The 20,976-nt window shown below is 40.4% G+C and overlaps 1 protein-coding gene across 4 annotated transcripts in view; it reads left to right on the top strand.

Annotated features, from left to right (window-relative positions):
- TCF7 (transcription factor 7) overlaps positions 1 to 20,976 on the top strand; it is a 109,385-nt gene that overhangs the window by 71,013 nt on the left and 17,396 nt on the right. For all 4 annotated transcript variants that reach the window (XR_007950734.1, XR_007950733.1, XM_051978202.1 and 1 more), the window contains exons 4-5: positions 9,211 to 9,319; positions 12,705 to 12,795. Coding sequence is in view for 2 of the 4 variants with exons in the window: in XM_051978202.1 (XP_051834162.1) it covers positions 9,211 to 9,319; positions 12,705 to 12,795 (200 nt within the window). In the remaining 2 variants the exon portion in view is untranslated. The remainder of the gene's footprint in view (positions 1 to 9,210; positions 9,320 to 12,704; positions 12,796 to 20,976) is intronic.

Here is a 20,976-nt window from a genome sequence, read left to right as displayed (position 1 = left end):
AAGTCAGGGACAGTGACCTCTTAAATCTCTTTGGATACTCATTTAATGATGCTCTTCGATGTTTGGATTCAATCAGGATGGCTCATCCCAGGGAAAAATTTTGACCCAACTATGTGGCAATTTAGCAGATCACACAGGTAACACTGGTCCAAATGGCACATCTCTAGTGACATTGATACTTCACGTGTGTGCTCTTCTCTTCTCCAGACAATCCACTTCTGGATTAAAAAGTCAAGAATATCTGAGCTTTTTGACCACCTCACATACTGATTAGTGTGTGACCTATGTATCATTTAACTTCAGTTTCTTCATTTATAAAATGGGAATCATAATAGCATCTACTTCAAAAGGTCATGAGGATCAATTTTTAAAAATACTTTGTAAATCTTAAATTGCTATAGAAATGTGAGCTGTTATTATTTGTCTCCTTTCCTGGAACAAATGGAGGGAATTTTATTTTTTATATAGATGAACCTGCACTAAGGATCTGGAAGCACATCTGTCTATTTGTCCCCAGGGTGATAAGTACACAGTAACATAGGATTTAGAGCTTAAGACCATCTGATTTACACCCCTCTCACTTTTAAAAATGAAAATTCTTGGGTTCAGAGAGTGGAAGAGACTTATCCAACTTCACACGAGAAGTATGTAGCAGAACCAGGAATTACTACAGCTTTTTTGACTCTGGGTCCCATGTTCTTTCCACTTTGGTTCCTATGGTTATCCCTAAATAGAAAATTTGTGGGGTTTTTTCCCCTCTAAATCTTGTTTCCCAACTGGCTGAATCTGATCATTTCTGAGTCACGACAGTAATATGATGCCATGAAAAGAACACTGGATTTGGAATCCAAGGACCTTAAGATTGAACTGCAATCTTAGTCAAGTTTTCTGGCTTCAGTTTCTTCATTTGTAAAAGATTAGATGACTCCTAAGGTCCCATCTAAGATTTAAATCTCAGGCTCCTCCCTGATAGGGGTCTATGACTATTAAAGACCAAACACATAAGACTCTCCAAATCTACTTAATAATTGCTTGATTAGCGGATTCATCTTTAAAATGGAGATAATAATACTCACTGTGCCTTCCTCAAAGAACTTTTGTGAAATTCACTGAAGAAATGGAAAAGCTTGGTGGCAGAACTTCAGCTCTTATATACCAGTTGTTGTTATACTACATCAGTTCAATTCCATTCAATTATAATTCACTGTAGACATTTATCTTGTGCCAACTATGAACATATATAAAGTTTAAGCTATAGTTCTTGCCTAAATGAACCTTATAGTCCTGCTAGTTGATGCAGTGAATAAAGTGCTGGGCCTGGAGCCATCAAGACTTGAGTTCACATCTGGTCTCAGATGTTTACTAGTTATGAGACCCCTTGGGTAAAGCACTTAACTATCATCTGCCTCATCCACAAAATGAAGATGGTAATAACACTTGGATTATTGTATTTAAATAAGAACTATTTGTAAAATGCTTTGCAAACCTTATGTTATATAATGTATGTGATAAATTTGCAAGTGATTGTAATAAAAAATAATCCATAATAAGTGTATTGGAAATACAACCAATATGAGGCCTATTGCTGGTGTCCATGCGATGCCAAGGGATCTAGGGAAAGATGCTGAGTTCTTTGGACAAAGGATTCATCGGAGAATGTGTAGAAGAGTCATAGGATGCAAAAATGTAGATGTATCATGACTTATACTAGAGGAAGGGAATTACAGATCTATCCAAGCTTAATGCATTAGAGGCACATAAACCAGATTGCTGTTCAATGTCTGAAAGAGGAAGGGGCATAATTAAAGGAGGAATAGGGGAAGAACTAGAGAAGGTTTCGTGGAAGAGGTGGCCTTTGACTTGGGATTTAAAAGCAAAATAGGAATACAATTTTTTTAAAAAGACTTTGAAGAGTTGAGCGTTAAAGGCTGTCTTCAAAGGGAAAAAAATGGTGTTTCTCACATGTATGTTTAAATCACACATGACTCAATAGCATATATCCTTATGGAGTTTTGTTCAGTGATCTGATGAGGGGTCATTATAGAGGGAGATGCATTTATCTCAGATGTTTGCTAATATCATGCAGCACGTGTCCTTTGTGATGGCTCAATGAAAGAATTCTTTTTAGATGACAAGAATCTCAGGAGTCCTTCTCTCTGTGTCTCAGGATTGGCTAATTTGTTGATATATCACTCACAGCCAATAGTTCTCCTTCTCAGAGGAAAGCAATTCCTTTTAATTAAGCAAACATTTATTAAGAACCTACTGCACAAAACTGAAATAAGTCCCTGCTTTCCTGTAGGAAAAATCAATTCAAAGAGCATTTACTGAGTACATATTTTCCATAGGGTCAGGTATTACAATAACCACTAGGGATACAAAGACAAAAAAACAATGGAGCTTTTATTTTAGTGGACAAACCTTCCACCCAACCACAACTCTTGGCAATTTCTCTAAGCTTCTCTCGTGGGCATCTAGGTCTGGCTCAGTAGGTAGAGCACTGGGTCTGGGATCAGGAAGACTTAAATTCAAATAAAGTTCAGACACCTGTAATACAGGCAAATCACAACCTCTGTTTGACTCAGTTTCCTCACAGTGAAATAGGGATAATAATAGCACCTACCTCCCTGAGTTGCCCAAGGGTTACTGTGAGAATCAATTAAGAATATTTATAAAGCATGTTGTAGCATAGTGCCTGGTACATAGAAGTATTTGCAACTGCTTCTTTTCTTTTTTAATGGACTATACAAAAATCCAGCGTGGAGAGATGAGACCTAAAATCTACCTGAAGTGGATGTCTGTAGAGACAGGATGACTTCAAGCTTTTTTCACTGGAAGCTTGAACAAACCTAACTAATTTACAAATTCAGTTTCCTATCAAAGGCATCTTCGTGGAAATCTTATCATCTTCTCTAGGAATTGAAGCCATTGGAGTCTTCCATGTCTCACAATCCTCTCTACCAGGGATTATGTAATCAGCAGAGAGCTGTGGAAACTCACCCTTTCTCTAGACAGGGGCCACACCCACAGCCCTAATAGGCTAAGTTCCTAGTTCCTACCCTAGTAGGGAAGCCATAGTTAATTAAGGCTTTATGGAAAAAGCCTCAGGCTAAGAGTCAGGAAACCCAGGAATTGAATCTTCTTCCACCATTAAACTTCTGTTGTAATCCTCTCTCTGGTTCTTAGTCTCTCTCCTAGTAAAATGAGAATGACCAGTCCTCGTTTTTATTGAAGTTTCCTCTGTGAGCTAGAGTGAAATTATCACCTGCCTGCCTTTACAGATGAGGAAACTGGAGCTACCTTGTGGTATCCCCTGGATTTAAGCCTAGTACTTTTCTGTTAGACCACAGCTGCCTCTCTGAGGATTGACCACTAAGGCTACTTCCAAATCTAATATTTTAAAGATACTGACTGAGCATGGTGACTTCTATAAAGATCTTCCTCAAAGTCTTGAGGACTAGTCTCACCCTCATTAGATGGAACCATGAGGCTGAGTAGCTAAGAAGAGACTCAGGCCATCAGTTGCTACCTCTCTCTAAGGAAAGTTACACTTCCCAGACTGGTGTTTGATAGAACAATGGAACTTGATTAAGGGAGGGTAAGCAGGGGAAGGAGGGAGAAAGAGCTCTCTATCCCCACAGGAATCAGGACATCCACCTTCTTTCTCTGGCTCCACCATCTGTCCAACCTCAGTCCAATTCTCTAAGCATCACTTTTCCCAAGATATGGATGATAATCTTTGTTCTACCATCCTCTCAGAGCAGATGTGTACTTACATATGGCAAGTGCTCACAAGGTGATCAGAAAAAGTGATAAAAGGACACTCTCAAAGTCTCTCTTAAGAGAACTTTAGAATTGATTGCATGACATGGGAGACACTGGCACAAGACCACCCAGCATGGCGTGCCCTCATCAGAGAAGGTTTCTGTGCTCTGTGAGCAAAGCAGACTTGAATTAGTCCAGGAAAATTGCGAGATGACACAAAGTTAGAGAAACCTTCCCAAATGTTTATAGGGACAATATGTGTCCAATGTATGACAAAGCATTCTGAGCTCATGTTGGTCTGATCAGGCACAGCTGGACACACTATAACTCAATGCTAACATAGTGATATCATTTTGGTCCTCTTTGAGAGTGAAAGACACCAATCAACCAACCAACCATTTTGAATTATGACATAAATGAATGAAAGTATAAAATACTTGGGAAATACCGTATAATAGAGGGCTCTCTTTCCTCTCCCATACCTTAATTACTTGAATCATAGGTCACTGGGGTGTGAGCATTAACTTCCTATGAAGGCAAATGTGGCTAGAGTGAAACCTCTTTCCTCTTGGGGAAGCTAGATAGCACAATGGATAGAGTGCTAGCTCTGGAGTCAGTACATTCAATCTCAGACACTTACTGGCAAGTCACTTGATCCTGTGTGCCTCAGTTTCCTTATCTGTAGAATGAGCTGGAGAAGGAAATGGCAAACCACTATAGTAGCTTTGGCAAGAAAACCCCAAATAAGGTTATGGAAAGTTGGACAGGACTGAAACAACTCAACAACAATGAAAATCCCCTTTTCCCTCTAGACCCTCTAGAGCTCCTTCCCCATCTGTCTTTCACCATGGACTAGGGTTAGCAAGTTTTACTTGGCTGTGACGTTTCAGCTCAATAGATCAATCAGCAATCCCTCCAGGGTTTATAAGGTTGGTAACTCTGAGCTTTTCCCAGATGAACTAGAAAAGTAAGAAAAAGATCATAGTATCATGGAATTTAGAGAAGGATTTTAGAGATTATCTGGTCCAAAACCATCATTTTATATATGAAGAAATGGAACCTTGAAAGGTTAATCTTAGTCCAAGGTCACAGAGATGGCAAGCAAGGAGACAAATGGTAGGGACTAGAGTCTAGTGGTTTTTCTATTTATTGCACTGGCCACATTCTGGGGCTACTCATTATGAAATAACCCCATTTTGAGATAAAGTAAATGAAGCTCAGACAAGTTGTGATGGTGTGGTACTGTGGAAAGAGTGCTAAATTCAGATAAATGCAATTGGGATTCAAAGTTTGGCTTTATCGCTTAGAATCTATGATGTCTTAAGCAAGTCATTTAACTTGTCTGCACTTTAGTTTTCTCATCTGTAAATGGAGTGTTTGGGTCAGATTACCTTTAAGATCACTCTCAACTCTACATTTGTAATCCTGTGACTTCCTTACAAAGCAAGTCAAGTCAACTATTTGGTGGTTTGGGCAGGCCAACATAGGGTTACAGCAAAGGGTCTTGGAAAGGAGTTGATAGGAGAAGTGAACTATCTTCCTAGTGAACCCTCCTACAGGAAAACCACCACTTTGGCCCTGGGACTTGAGAGAACAGCCCCCTCCTTTCTGCCTCTCCCCATCTTCATATCTCAGTGAATCATGAGTCATCTCTGAATGCCACTATAGGCCATTTCTACGAAAAGTAAGAGTTCTGTGGCCTCCTGCATGAGTGTGACAGGAAACTTGGGTAGTTTGGAAAGCAGAGGCAAGAACCCAGCAAACATCCAATAGCTCTACTCAGAAGAGTCTCAGATCTAGAGGTGGTTGGGGGGAAGTTATCCCCCAGTTCTGCCTGTGGCACCCAGCTCTGCAAGGGACTCCAGTCTCTATTCAATAAGTAAATTTTTTTTTTTTATTGATCACCCCTTTCCTCTCCTCCCCGAACCATGTTTCTAGCCCTGTGCTTTGTCCTGTGTGGCTATGACAGTGTCCCTTCCTTCAGGAAGTCCAATGTTGAACCAGGGTCAGACTCACAGGATCATGGATTTTATAAGCTGGAAAATCTTTTTGAGGCCATTTTATCTTGAAGTTGAGAAAATTTAAAGATTTGCCTAAGGTCACAGAAGTGGTAAAGCTCATAGATCATTTGGTCCAACTTCTTCACTGATGAGAGAGCTAAGGCTTCTCCAAGACCTGCTGACTCTTAAAGGTTAGTAGAAATTCAAAATAGCAAAGTATGTGTGAAGAAGGAAACTAGCAGGAAGAACAGGATCCTGGATCTATATCTGAAAAGGGACCATCATGCCCAACCCCTTCGTTTTAAAGATGAAGATCATGAGACCCAAAGAGGAAGGGAAAGGATTTGTCCAAGAATACATGTAACTAGTAACTGGCAGAAACAGAAGTCACACGCAAGTCCTTGTGACTTCATGTTCTACACTTTGCCCATTGTACCACATCATCTATGTTCAAGGGACAAAAAGCAGTACCAGCTTGATTGTCACAGGCTGTGTAGAGCACAGCACATGAGATCTGTCTAGAAAAGGAAGGCTGTCCTTTTTGTAGTGGCAAGGAACTGAAAACAGTAGGGAATGGCTGAATAAGTTATGGTATATGAATGTTATGGAATATTATTGTTCTATTAAAAATGATCAGCAGGATGATTTCATAAAGTCCTGGAAAGACTTATTAAGTGAAGTGAGTAGAACCAAGAAAACATTGTAAACAGCAACAAGAAGATTATGTGATAATCAACAATGACAGACTTGGCTCTTTTCAAGAATGAGGTGATTCAGGCCAATTCCAATAGACTTGTGATGGAGAGAGCCATTTGCATCCAAGGGGACTAAATGCAGATCATAACAATATTTTTACTTTTTTGTTGTTGCTTGTTTTTTTCTTTTTCATTTTTTCCCTTTTCATCTGATTTTTCATGTAGCAGCATGCATGATAAATGTGGAAATGTTGAGAATAACTGAACATATTTAACCTACATTAGATTACTTGCTGTTTAGGAGAGGAGAGGGGAAGTAAGGAGGAAGAGAGAAAAAATTGGAAGACAAGGTTTTGAAATGGTGAATGTTGAAAACTATCTTTGCATGTATTCTGAAAATTAAAAAACTTTTTTTTAAAGAAAAGTAGGTTGTGACTACATTATAGAGGGCCTTGAATGTTAGGCACAGAAGCCCAAATTTTGTGAAAAATGTTTATGCTAAACACCAGTGGAGAAGTGTGGATAATAAATGCCAGGAAGGAGAGATAGGTGAAGATTAGGGCAGTTAGTGAAGTCTTCCTTGAGATGGAAGATCTGGAGGTATAGATGATGGAGAGACTTTGGATATGCAGAAAAGGAAGAACTGTGAGCAAAGATACCAGTAAGAAGTGATTATGGTGACAGCTCTTTTCAGATAATGAAGGGCCTTGAATGCTCGAAGCAGTCATTTGGAACTTGAATTCAGTAGGATTCAGGGGCTCTGTCATCTTTTGCTGCAAACTGGGTTGTTCCCAGATCCTCCCCACTTCTGGATATTCTGGCTGGGCTAGCTCTTCCATGGAGAGCTTGGGGTGAGCCAGTGGCTTTGCTAACTAACTGCTTTTCCCTTTAAGACCCAGCTGCCCCACCCACTTGGCTATTTATGGGTCTCATGCATCCCCTCTACCTTTTCCATACCCTTTTATTTGTGGCTTCTCATCCTTGCTGGGGCCCTTTAGTCAACTTCCCACACCAGGTTACCACCAAAGGGCTTATTGGTTGTGGCCCTAGTTTCAGTCCAAAACAAACCCGACAGTCCTGTTCCATGCCAAACCCTGCCCTTTTCCCTTCCTCCTTCCTCCACTTCCAACCTCATTTAGGAAACTCTCCCAGAAGAACTCAGCAGAGCTCCAACAACTCTCTCACTCCCTTCCATTCCACATCCTTCCTCTTTCTCCCTTCTCCTTTCCCCCTTTCCCAAGGAGGTTGGAGGGGCAGAAGAGAGGTAGTTCTTTTTGAGTGTTTTAATGATGTTCACTTCAATATAATTTAATTTTCAAATCAGCAAACATTTCTTACATATCTCCTCAGGATCCTTATCCTGGACTCTGAGGACTACAAGTCTTTATGTTCTCTGACACAATTATGTGAGGTTCAGAAGGTTCATAGAGGAGGTGGTATCTTAGTTGAGTCTTGACAGAAAGGAAGGACTTTAGAAGTCAGATTTAGAGAAAGAGTTTGTTTCAGGCTTGGGGTATGTTTATGCCTACTCCCCTCAATCTGGAAGGGGCTTTAGAGGCCATCAGGTCTTCATTTTATAGATGAAAACCATGAGATCCATAGAAGGGGAAGGGATTTGTCCAAGAATACAGGTAAGGCAGTGGTGGTAGGGAACAACAGATTACATGACTCTTAAATTCTCTCTTCTATTCTTACCCTACCATGGTATTAGTCAATAAAATCATGATCAAAAGAATAGGTACAGCTGGTAGCTTTCCAGAAATATGAACTCTTCTTCTTTACTAGAGAAGGAACTAAGGTTAGCTTGGAGGAAGCACTATGAGTCAACCTTGGGACTCACAATTTAAAACTCTACCATTGCAGGTTGGTGTTTATTTCTGCAGTGTATGTAGTCTTAGAGAGTGGCCTAGAGCAGAAGAGTCAAACGTATAACTTCTTTCTGTTTGAGTCTGAAACCACTGGCCTAGAGTACTGAACGGCTAAATTAAGATCTGTACATGTTTGTACCATCAGTTTGTGTCAGAGATGCAATCATAATGCCTCTCACAAAATAGAATTCTGAATACCCAACCTCTTAGAGATCCAGCTGTGGGAGGCAGTGTGTTAGGGTAGAAAGAGCCCTGAATCATAGATCAGGAAATCTGGATCCAAGTATGTTGTAAGATTCAAATGAGATAATGTAAAAGGTACTTCGAAGACTTTAAAGCACTGTATAAATTATCATTTTTGGTCTACAATAGCCATCCAACGTCGTAATAACGTCATTCCTTGAGCCTTCTCTGGTAAATCTTCTGGATTCAATGTTTATAAAATGGTGTAGGGGTATGGGACATGCTTTTAAAGTTTAATCTGCTTATTAGCACTCTGTCAACAAAACGATAAATCAAGGTTGATTCCTAGTGATTGCTTGTTTCTGAGGTGCAAAGGTCCACATTGAAAATTTAACAATGGACTTTTCCAAAAGGGTTGGAGCTGGCTCCAGCACCCTCTTGCTTGGATCTCCGCCCTGATATGTTGCTTGGTGAATTGAGATCTTTCTTTTTCTCCCTTCTTAGTCTCAGTTTTCCTATATATTAAAAAGGACTAAAAATACTTGCTCTTTCACCTTGCTTCCCAGACTGTGAGAAGGCTCCTTTGAAACCATGAAGTTTATTGTCAAGCTCCAGAAATTCTGAGTTGCTGAGGGTGGATTGGATCATTTTCATGTTTACAGGTGGGTGGCTGGGGGCTGTCTCTCTCATGTCTTTCAGCACAACAAGCCTGGCCAGCCCTCCCATGGAGTTACCCAGCTCACACCCCTCTATGAACATTTCAGCTCTCACCAGACACATATCTCTGCTGACATCAGCCAGAAGCAAGGTAGGATCATATGATTTTTTTCTTCGTTTTTTTCAATTAATATGCATTTCTTTTTCTTACCCACCTTTCCCTCACTGAACAACAACAAAAAGACAATCATTATAACATATGCATAGGCAAGAAAAGCAAACTGGGAATGTGGAGACACAAAAGAAGGTGACAAGCAGTAGATAGCACTGAATGAGAGGGCTGCTTTCCTAGAAAAACACTAAGAATTGTTTAGCAGGGGCAGCTAGCTGGTGCAATGGATAGAGCTCCCTGGCCCTAGGAAAACCTGAGTACAAATCTGGACTCAGATACTTAGCACTACTACCTGGGTAAATACTTAATTCCAAGTGCCTCACCAATAAATAAACAAACAAACAAATAAATAAATAAATTTTAAAGGATTTGACATTCTTCTTTAGGTTTAGGATTTTAAGTTTAGATGCTCCAATATCCAATATGCTCCACCTCAGAGAGAAAGTGAGAGTGCTACATACATTTTACAGCTAAAGAAACAAAGGCAGGAAAGATTTCTATCAGCATTGGGAATTAGCACAAAACCTGAAAAGAATTTAAAGAGGGGGAATAGTCAGGATTCAGGCTTGATTGGCAGTGGCCAGCAGGGCAAAGGGTGAATTTAGGCCAGATACAGCTTGCAAACCATAATCATGTACTTTGAGAAAAATAATTAATGGGACTGTTTGAAATGCATAGCTAAAAATAGAAAAGTGAGATTCAAGCCTGAAGGAGCTGGGATAGGGGTTCATCATGCTAACAATAACAGTAATATCAATGAGAATGATGTTTTGTATAAAGCACTTTCACATACATTTTCTCAATAAACTCTCACTTCACCTATTGAAGCAGGAATATTGCTTCAATAATAATAATAATAATAAGTAACATTTATACAGTACTTACTATGATAATCATTTTACAATTATCTCATTTGAGTCTCACAACCACCTTGGGAAGGTACATGCTAATATTATCCTCATTTTATAGTTTGAAACTGGGGTAAAGATTAAGTGACTAACCTATGGTCACACAGCTATTATCTGAGGGCAGATTTGAACTCAGGTGTGCCTCACTCCAAGACCAGCATTCTAATCACTGTAGCAACTAGCTGATTAATATATCATCTTTCAACTGATTCAGATAGAACCCCACCCTCTGTCAAAAGATGATTCAGTAATCACCCTTCCAGTGTCAGGTGTCTCCTAACTTAACTAGTTTGGGTTTCAGATGACATACAATTCCTTACCTGGCCTTCATTGAAAACATCTCATTATGGTAGGACCTACCAAAGTCAGTGCTCTAGGAACAGAGACTTCAAGAGCCCAGAGTGTCATCATGATAAGGTATTAGAGCAGGAAAAAACTGAGGTTGAGAGAGTGAAAGTGACTTGACTCACAGCCCCACTGCTAGGTTTCCTGATTGAATGTAGGGAACTTCTCATTATAGCAGCTCTAGAGATACATTCATTTCAGTTTTCCAAACCTTTGTCCCTTATCATTGCAAAATAGGTATAAAAGTCCTTGCTGCTCTCAACCTATAGGACAATGCTTCTTTCATTTGGCCTATGGCTTAAAAAGTCAGAATTTTTTTTTTTTTAATTCCTCAACAGGAACTTTTCCCCAAGAGGGCAAACCCAACTTTGCCCCAATTTTAAGCCAAACCATAAAAACCACTGGTGGTTTTCCATTGCTTTGTCCATAGTTACCTCCCTAGGAAGTGCAGGGATTGTTCTCTGAGAGAGAATGGCCAAGTTATTCTTAGTGGGTTTGAAGTTTATCTGAAGCAGACCAGAACTCTGGTCCCTCCAGATTCTTACCCCTCCTCAAGACTTCCAGCCCAGATCTCTAGGAACCCAGGGCTGCTTATCTTATACCCCATCACCAGCCATTCCACATACCCTCGCCTTACCCTAACAAAAGGAGGGTGGGGGAATAAATCAAAAGACATACACCCTCTGAATCACCCCCAGATATATTGGAGTAAAGAAGCCATTCCTAGAAAATAAGTATTGTTTCCAAACATAAATGCCCAGATTCAGGCCTTACCCTTGGATAGCCCCCAGATCCCCACTGACTTTCCATTTCAGGGAGTGGTGGCTACTCTCCAGGCCTGGCAAACTCAGTACTTTTCTCATCTCTCTGATACCCTCCTGCATCAATTGCTGTTAGGACTATACTTATTTTTGCAATTGGTCATGATGATTGATACAGTAGCTAATTCTAATTTATCTGTTTTTAGGAAGTTTAGGAAATTTGTTCAAAGGAGATAAGGGAGGAGAGGGAGGATTCCTGGTGCCTCCAGAGAGGATTCTAAATCTCTGAGTTTAAGTCTTATTCACATTTTGTCCCTAGTGAGATTTTGGAGGCTGAATCCACCTCACTTCTAGGACCTCTTACAAAGTCTGTGGTGTCAAAAATCCCACCTATACCTCCCCCAACTATGCTTCCCCTCTGATAATAAACTGGATCCTCTTCTTCCCAATTCAACCTGAAGTGTTAGAATCTAGGTACCAAATGGCTGCTTCTCTAGGAGTGGAGCAAATAGGGATTACCCCCTGAAGCTAACATGGTGACACCCAATCTAAGATGGCAAGATGATGCATTTGGAGGTATTGGGAGAGCTTCAGTTCTGAATACATTGTTTCCAATAAATTGATCATGTAGACTCCAGATCATTTAGATAACTCCAAACATGTACAATCCTTTAAATCTTTTTTTTGTTTGTTTGTTTTGATGCGCTGAAGGAAATCATAGCCACCATCTAATACAACCCCTTCATTGTACAAATAAGCAAACTGGGAATCAAATAAGGGAAAAGGACTTAGCCAAGATTCTGCCAAAAACAGCAAGTTCCTGTTAAGCAGCCTTCACAAGAGTACATGCTGGGCTCAGAAATGCTTTTATATCCATTATTTCATTTGATCCTCTAACAGCCCTTAAAGGGGAGACAGGGCAGAGATTATCATCCCCATTTTACACATAATACTGAGAACCAAAGGGGTGAAGGGATTTTTCTCAAGAGAAGCCCAGCATAAGAATACAGTCTGCATCTCCTTTTCTATAGCATAATAACTCCCTCTAGACTGGTGATTCTCAAACTTTTGTTCTCAGTACCTTTATTCCATTAAATTCCTTTGATCTGTGTTCAAAGAATTTTTGTGTGGTTTATATTTATATATATTTACCCTATTAGAAATAAAAACTAATTTTTTTTAATAGACCCTCTGACAGAGTTTCAGAGATCCCGAGGATTCTCTGGACTACACTTTTGAGTACCACTGCTCTAAACCAAATATAGATCTTGTGGATGGAAATTCTCCACTCAGGGAGGTTGAGGCCTCTCTCCCATCTCTTTCCCTAATCCATCTTGCTTTTCCGTCCAGGTGTTCACCGCCCACTACAGACCACTGACATCTCCAGTTTCTACTCTTTATCTCCAGGTGGTGTTGGACAGATCTCCCATACCATGGGCTGGTGAGTATCACCAGGAGTGTTATTGTTTCTGAACAATTTAGGGCCCTCTCTAACTTAATACCCACTGTCTGAGTTTTGGGTCAAAGAGCCAAGATCCTGGATGGCTTAATCAGCCAGTACCACAATACTGCTAAGATGAGCTACCAAGCCACTCCTGTTCCAAGAAAACACCATTTTCCCCAGGGGTCTTTTCTTTTCTTGTGAAAAGTAACATTTTATTTCACTCAGTCTCATAATCTAGCACACAAAGTCGCTCAGCACCAATTCTGAGGTAAATGGTGTTTAAAATTATAAGGGTGTCTTCATCTCTGTAAGGGAACTCCAAAAGAGTCACATATTATTCATGGGATTTACAAAGCACTTAGTTCTCCTTATGGTGCTGATGAAAAATGAAAGGTGCTGACCCTAGTAGCTCTCTTCCCATTCTTGAATTTGTTTCATTTGGTGCAGTTGAGTTTTGTTTAACCCCTGAAGTAGTTGGGGCTGGCCAGTCACCATCCTGTTTTCTCAGTCTGTAGAATCCATTATTTAGGAAAATATTTTCTCTTTACACCAAATCACAGAGCTTTTCAGAAATCAAAGCAAGGCAGGCTAATTTCAATAGCCTATTGCAAGGGAGGAGAGCTGGGTAGAAAGGAGATTGGTTTTACTCTGGGATAGGGAAGAAGTCTTGGGGCTGAGTGTTAGAAAGTGAGCTTTGAGTTATTACAGCCAATACCTATAGATGAATTAATTAACCACATTTTTGGTGCACGGAGAAAAGCTTATCATTGGCCCTTCGAAGAAAAAAATGGAAGAAATTAGGTAACAATCTCAGGTTTTGATAGTCCTCGGGTAATTGAGAACTTCTTGTGGGAGGTAGAATATAAACAAATGAAAAAAGAAATACTTAAGGAGGTATTGTATGCACTATGGAATTACTGGGATAGGGATGTCCAAACTAAGTGGACTTGAAGCAGATTTACTTTTCCCTTTCTTTGTTCCTGAGAAGCTCTAGTCTCTAGGGGAAAAGGGAGAAGTTGAAGTGAGTATATAAATTAGAGGGAAAGATCTCTGTTAGAGAGAACCCGGAATGGGGGAGAACTCCCAAGTTTCTCTGACATATCCAGTCTCTAGAGAAGATGATAGGGGAGGAAGTGCAGTATTTCAGAAAACTATGCCAGCAGAGGAGATTTGCTAAAGAAATCTAAGGCAGCCAGAAAGTCCACTAGAGGATTAGGCCTGGAGTCAGGAAAAGCTGAGTCCAAATATAGTCTCAGCTGGTTAGATAATTTGAACATTTTCTGCTTCAGTTTCCTCAATTGTAAATGGGGATCATACCTCAAACTGAGATATTTGTAAAGTGCTTAGCACAGTTGCCTAGCACATAGCAGGGGCTTATTAAGTGTTTGTTGCTTTCATTCTTTCCTTCATTATAAGGAGATTGAACCTAAAAGTAAAGAGGCAGCTTGGCAGAATGAATTGGGGCTGTTATGATTTAGAATCAAAAAGACCTGAGTTCAGATACTATTTGAACATATTTTCTTGGGTTGTGTGACCTTGAAACACATTTAACCTCTCTGGACCTGTTCCTTCGAACTCCAAGGTCTCTAACTCCTAATCTCTGATTCTATAATGTATTTTAAAGCAGAAGATTCTGGAGAAAGGGAAGAACATCCTGACGGTGATTGGTGTTAATCAGACAATCAAACATTTTCTGAGTAAGGGCTTACTGAAAGAGTGTTTGTGCTTTTCTCTTGCTGCTGTTTATGTCCTATTCCTTGCCCTCTAATAGCATTTCTCTGGGCATAAAGGATTTCCACATGTACAGTTAATCAGATTTGGCAATTAAGGAGAAATTCCTGTGGGGTCTGGAGTAATCAAAGAAGGTGGAACTATTCGATTTACCCTAGGAAATAAATAGTCTAGGGCATAAAGGGGGCAGAACTTGTAACCTGAGGACAAAGGAGAGAAGGGACCATCATGGAACCCATGAATTTTTAATTATACAATTAGCCTGAGTTTTGAACTTAGGCCTTGAGACACTGGGAGAGTCAGGGCAGATAGTGGGTAGTCCCCAGCCTCTGAGCCCCTCCGCTTTCCTTAAGAGGAATTCTAGTCTTTGGAAGGTGATCTCATTCATGATCACTAAGCCAACCAGGGGCCAACATAGCTCTTCTTAAACTGCCTTATCCATCTTTCACTAATCCTCTTCTTGTTGTGTTATCTTAGGCAAGTTCCTTTTAATTCTTTGGACCTTAAATTAGCAAGTTGGGCTAAAACTAAAAATCTCCTTCTGGTTCTAAATCAATTTAAGTCAGGTGTTCAGATTAGTGTATTTCAGCAAGCTTAATCCCGAAATTTGTGTCAGAGTCTGGTGTCCTCCCCGCACACATGTCTGTAGAATGCCCACCCCTTCTTTGCCAAAGCACTCCAAACCTCTATCTTTTATTCCTCCAAAACTCTCCTCTAGGGTTCCTCTGACAGTACTGGTGTAGAAGATACATCTAGGGTCTAAGGTACATTCCCCTATTTCCAAGCCTCAGGCTGCCTTCCTAGAAGCTCTGCTTACAGTGTGGCCCATTGCCAAGCCCTCCACAACCCAGTTGGCACAGCTTACCCCATGAGAAGTGTTATTGCCTCACAGTCCTGACCCTCACTATCCTTGACCCAGACAGGCTGTGGTGCTAAGCAGGGTCACCATTACCACATCCTGGTCAGCCCCAGCTCAACTACCATTCAACCAACAGATCTGGAGGGGAAGCTGGCTCCAGGCTCCCTTTGTTCCTGAGGGATTGGGAGGGTTGGACAAAGCCTGAAGCTGTGATCTGTGGAGTATGACTGTAAAGGTGGCCCAGAACTTCAAGGTCCAAGCTTCTATTCTCTCCTCCTTCAGAATAGCAGGAGGAGATAGATCATGCCAGGGAGGAGCCTTATTAGATTCCCCCTTTCTTAGTTTTTTGATCCTGTGAGGATGAGAAAATCTTCTGGGCTGAGGAGGCTGTGAATGGATCTGAGAGCCCAGGCCTCAGGAGTAAAAATGTCACTCTTGAGATTAACTCCAGCAAAGGATTTTCTCATCTAATGTTAACAGGAATGCAGAACTTCAAAAGGCTGGGTTTTTTTGTGTTTCTTTTTTTTTTTTTTTTTTGGGGGGGGGGGAAGGGAATGAAGGGAGTGAGTGTAGCCATTGTCTGTAAACACTGCAATAGGCCAGATTGTTTTGACAGATTATAAACATATCTTTGCACCACAACCTGCAGGAAGGCTAGGTACTAACTATCCAGGGATTCTACTTCCCTAAATGTCTATTTTCCCCCCCACATACATAGTGAGCCTATGGTTCTCTTCTCCTTCCTGCTCAGTGAATCCTAATAGTCTGGAAAAGAAAAGTTCTTGGGATTTCTAAGGATGAAGAGAGGAAAATGGCTTTCACTCTCTTAGGTATTGTGTGGAACTCCTTTGAAAATTTTATTAATCTATTTTTTTTACATCTCGGTCATTTCTGGATATAACCCTCTTGTGGGAGTTGAATATGGCCTTTATCCTACAGTTTCTACCAGTTCTCAGTGGGCATAAAAAGATTTGAAGTTGAGACGAGAAGGGGGAAGGGCAGGCCACAACCAGATGCTGTGGACAGCACAATTGCCTTTGTCCCAGCTCATCTTCCTCTTCCACTAGAAACTAACTTAGCTAGGTCAAGAAATTTCTCCCTGATTCTGGGAGTTCCCTGGCTGAAGGGTCTGTGAATTCTATAAAAAATTTTTTTCTTCAATAAACAAACATGTCTAAGCTCTAGGGATACAAATACAAAAAAATGAAAAAAAAAAATGAAATAACTCCATTCTTTTAAACTCATTCTTTAAAAAAAAAAAATTTCTTTTTGATTAACAAGCATTTTATCTCCATTTTTTCATAGCTACCCACCCCAGTCAAACAAAAAATAAAATAAAATGAAGGGGAAGAGGGAGAGAAGCAGCTTCATCATAATGCAAAACAAATTGCCTCATTGGCCATGTCCAAAAATGTGATATGACCACTTAAAAAGTCTAACTCTATACACAAATTCCTTAGGCAAACTGTAGGTAACAAATCCAGTTCTCCAGAGGACTAGAAATATGTCCTCTACAACCAGAGAAAGGGACAAAATAGAAGGTAGAAAAGAAACAAGCCCTGCTTCTGGCTCCTAGGCTTTTGTGGCCTGTTAACATTAATACCGCAAAGGGCCATCATGGTATGGTGAAAATAGTGCTGGTTTTCAAGTCCCTTCTCCAACACTTACTGGATTTAAGCCGAATTCCTCTAACCTCAGTTTCTGAATCTCTAAAATGGGATTAATGCCAATATCAATGGAAGTGTAGGTACCATCAATTTATAGAGTTCAAAGGGAATCTCTTCTGCTCCAATTTGCTAACCTAAAATTCAGATAAAGACTAGTTTAAGTGGCTAAGAAAAGGTTTAGTGAAGGATGGGTTAAATTAGTCCAGGAAAAGATGTGTAGGCCCTATCTGGTCAGCCTACAAACCTTATGATCACTTTCTAGGGTTCTATAGTTTTTTCAGTATCATTTGCATTTCAACAATGCTTTGAAGTTGATTAAAAATACTCACAAACTGGGTCCCATTTGCTAATTCAAAACTCTTCATCTGAATACTTTAGAATATGTTGGAGAAAAATGCTTCTTTCCTCAATGAGAATATGCAGGGTGGTCCCTCAGCCTGGCTTGGTCCTTGTCCTCATTCTCTGTTATCTCTTGGCTTGTAATGGAGATCCCAAAACTACTGAATCATAGTCACAATACAACCCTTTCCTTGTCCTTTTAATTCTAACAGAAGTTAAGGCCTTTTTAACACCTTACCTAGGACCCAACCAGGAAAACTAAAATCTGCAGAAGCCCCTGCTTGTTCTGGTAGACTCATTCCTTAGGGATCATGGACAGAGAGAAAGGGGAACCATTCCTCCCCTCCCCCCAAGATTGTTCTCTTGAATCCTACAGTCTTGAAATCCTGTCCTCAGCCAACTGATTCTTTCATTCATTTATTCACTCACTCCACCCAGCAACTGTTACCATGTTTAAGACAAAGACAGAATCACAGAATATCAGAGTTGGGAAGAACCTTAGAAACAGCAGTGAACATGTAAGCCCCAATTCTCTCCCCACTGTGTAGGAATTCTCAAAGATGGGACTTGGTTCTGTTCTATCTGTCTCACTCAGGCTGAGCTCCCCGAGGGCAGGGTTTGGGGTCTGACCCATCTCTCTTTTCTCCTAAAAAGATGTACCCTCAGGGGCAGGGTTTGGCCTGAAATACACCACTTTGCCTCTCATTGTCCCAATCTTGGTCTTTCAAGTTTGCCTCCAGTTTGGAGGGGAAGATCCTGTGCTGTTTTTCCCTCCTGAAGAATGGCCTTTAGGATGAAGGATGCTGCCTTTTTAAGAAATGCAACCCATTCCTGTATCTCCAGATTCTTGTCTCACTGAATAAGAATTACCTTACTCAGTTTGGTGGGCAGGGACTTTGTTTTCCCATTGTTTGGTGACCTCAATCAAGTCCCTTAACTTTTCTAGGAACTGATTGTGACTATTCTGTTCTTTTGCAAGGGTTGCAGTTGTACAAGTGAGGTCAAGAATTTGAGAGCTTCAGGGAGGAGTGTCCTTGGAGGAATGTCCTTAATAATCTTCAGTAGAAGAAGCTGCTGCCTGAGTTAGTCAGCACTGGCCTCCCTTCCTTAGCTCTAATATTTCCCATCGTTTCCTCTCAGACTGGACTAGGTCCTATTTCAAAATAAGGATGAGAGGGAGAATTATCCTCTTCCTACAGACTTTTTGGTTTCCAATTGAGTGAGTGGGTCGGCAGTGCACCACCTAATTAGTAGTTTTTTTGAGATCCGGAATCCCCAAATCTACTTCCTAGATCTGGCACCACTGAGGAAGAGTTCAAAACAGGAATCTGGTATAAAGAATTTCGAATTGGAAAGCTTGGATTTAAGTCTCTGCTCTCACTCTTTGTCTTTGAGACCTTAAGCAAATTCCTTTGCTTGAATTGTTTCCTTTTGGGCTTAGGTTTCTTTATCTGTCAAATGTGAGAGTTAGATTAAGACTAAATCTGTGATCCTCCGAACCCAAGTGCGCCCAGAGTCTCAACCTGAACTAAGTGCTGGGGAGGTACTATTCTAAGACTTTATTCCATTACCTTTTTCTTTCCATAATTGGGAATATTCCTTTCCCAAATTCCCCAGGGTTCCCACTTTGATTTTAGGCTCCAGTCCTCTACTTCACAGAGGGACTGGCTACATCAAAATCTGTATCCGAAGAGCAAGTTTATTTGGTTCTATCCTGAAATACACAGATTGTGGCTTATTTACCACCTCCCCAAAACTCTAGACTGCTCATAATGATGGGCAGCTTCTCCAGAGTCCCACCGTGAAATCACATAGCATAGCCCGAGTTCAGGGCTGCTTCCCATCCCACACAGGCATAAAAAAATCTCACCCTGAATACTATATCTAGAGTTGAGACTCCAAAGCCATCTAGTCTAGAATCTTCATTCTAAAAATAAGGAAACAGGCCCAAAGAGGTTAAGTCCCACAGTAAAGTATTCTGTGACTGTTGTAAAATACTCTCTTTAGGGTTTTCTACTTAACTCCCTTTGTAATCCTGTATTGGCGAGTATTAGTGTAAGCTTACAGCAGCAGTCCAAGTCAGGAAAATTTAGCTCCTGTCTACGACCCAATTCTTTCTTTCTCCTCTTATCCTCCCTCCTCCCCTCTTCCTCTAAATATAAGGTTTAAAAAAAAAAGTGGTTTTGAAGTCAGCACCTGTATTCAAATCCTACCTGTTACAGCTTTAGCATAAGTGACCTTGAGAAAGTCAATTCTTTCTGTTTTTGTAAAAAGCAGGTAGATCAAATGATCTTATATCTTCTTTCTTCTCCTTCCTGGAAGAACTTCTTCCAGGAAGGAACAATCTTGGAACATAAGACACTGAGGAGATTTTGGGATGCATATTTGAACCGAATGGCCTGGGGAAGAGGCATGTTGATGCTCAATCTGAATTTCCTTGGGCTTTCAGGCACTGTGGCAGAGGCATTTTAGGTAGGGGCTCTACCTATGGATAGTGTCCAGAGTCTGAGGAAGAACTTAATCTTTATTCACAATTCCTCCCTGTACTTCTCCCCATGCACAATCTTTATGACAGATGGAAGAGGGCTGGAGAACTCTGGGGTTACAGAGAAGGGGAATTGATCCTTCTCAGGCACATGCAATGAAAAAAGCCAACTGTTTAGAATCCTGGCCCTCTTAGTGGGAATCCGAGCTCCACTCCTTACCTTTGAGCCTCCAGGGCACTGAACTTAATTTGATGACCTTAAAAACCATTTCTTTGTCAGCAGTAGGTAGATGTGATGTCCCTTGTTCTCTAACAGCATTTGAGACTCAGAAAAGACAAAGGAAAGTCTCTAACTTGTATAGAATGAGTTTATGACAATCAACTTGACTTCTGCTGTCCCCTTGTGGTGAAGGGAAACAAGGAAAATACCTGATCTCTACATAGGATCATAGGCTTGAGTTTACAATCCTTAATCTTAATGCTTTTCCTCTGAGATTAACACTACTATCACCAGCACTAACACCACAGATTTTTCCTGTTTGTATTATTTGTACTTGTTATCTCGTCTCCTCTATTTAGACTATCAGATGGTCCTTGAGAACAGACAGGTAATTTTGGCCTTTCTTTTTTATTGCTAATGAGTAGTAGTATTTGCAGCACAGTAAGTATTTAATAACTATTTGAAGACTGGCTATACTATCCCCTCTCTGTCTACTAAAGTTACAAAAAATTTTTCATTTTCTTTGAATTTTTTTTCATATAACATTTCCTCCTCTTAGCTATCATCCCTTATAATACAGGAGAATATTAAAAAAAAAAAAAAAACTGCAGCAAAACCAATACATCAAAAAAAAATGTCATCTTCATTCACATTAACAATCAATTAAAAGCATGTATCACAATGGTACAATGGGATACTGGAGTTAGAGGGACAGGGAAGCAGAGTGCCTTTTGAAGTGGAGAGTTCTCCATTATTAGTTGTCAAGTATATGTTCTGTCAGTGGCACTACCATTACCTTATATTCAAAGCTTTGAGGATTTCTTTCCCTCTTAGCTCTCATTTTAGTTTCAGCCCTTTTCAATTCCACATTAGCATT

The sequence above is a fragment of the Antechinus flavipes genome, chromosome 2 (assembly GCF_016432865.1).
Source record: "Antechinus flavipes isolate AdamAnt ecotype Samford, QLD, Australia chromosome 2, AdamAnt_v2, whole genome shotgun sequence".
In the NCBI taxonomy this organism is placed as follows: domain Eukaryota; kingdom Metazoa; phylum Chordata; class Mammalia; order Dasyuromorphia; family Dasyuridae; genus Antechinus; species Antechinus flavipes.
Note: the sequence above shows the minus strand (reverse complement) of the source record. Positions and strands in the feature narration are given on the sequence as shown.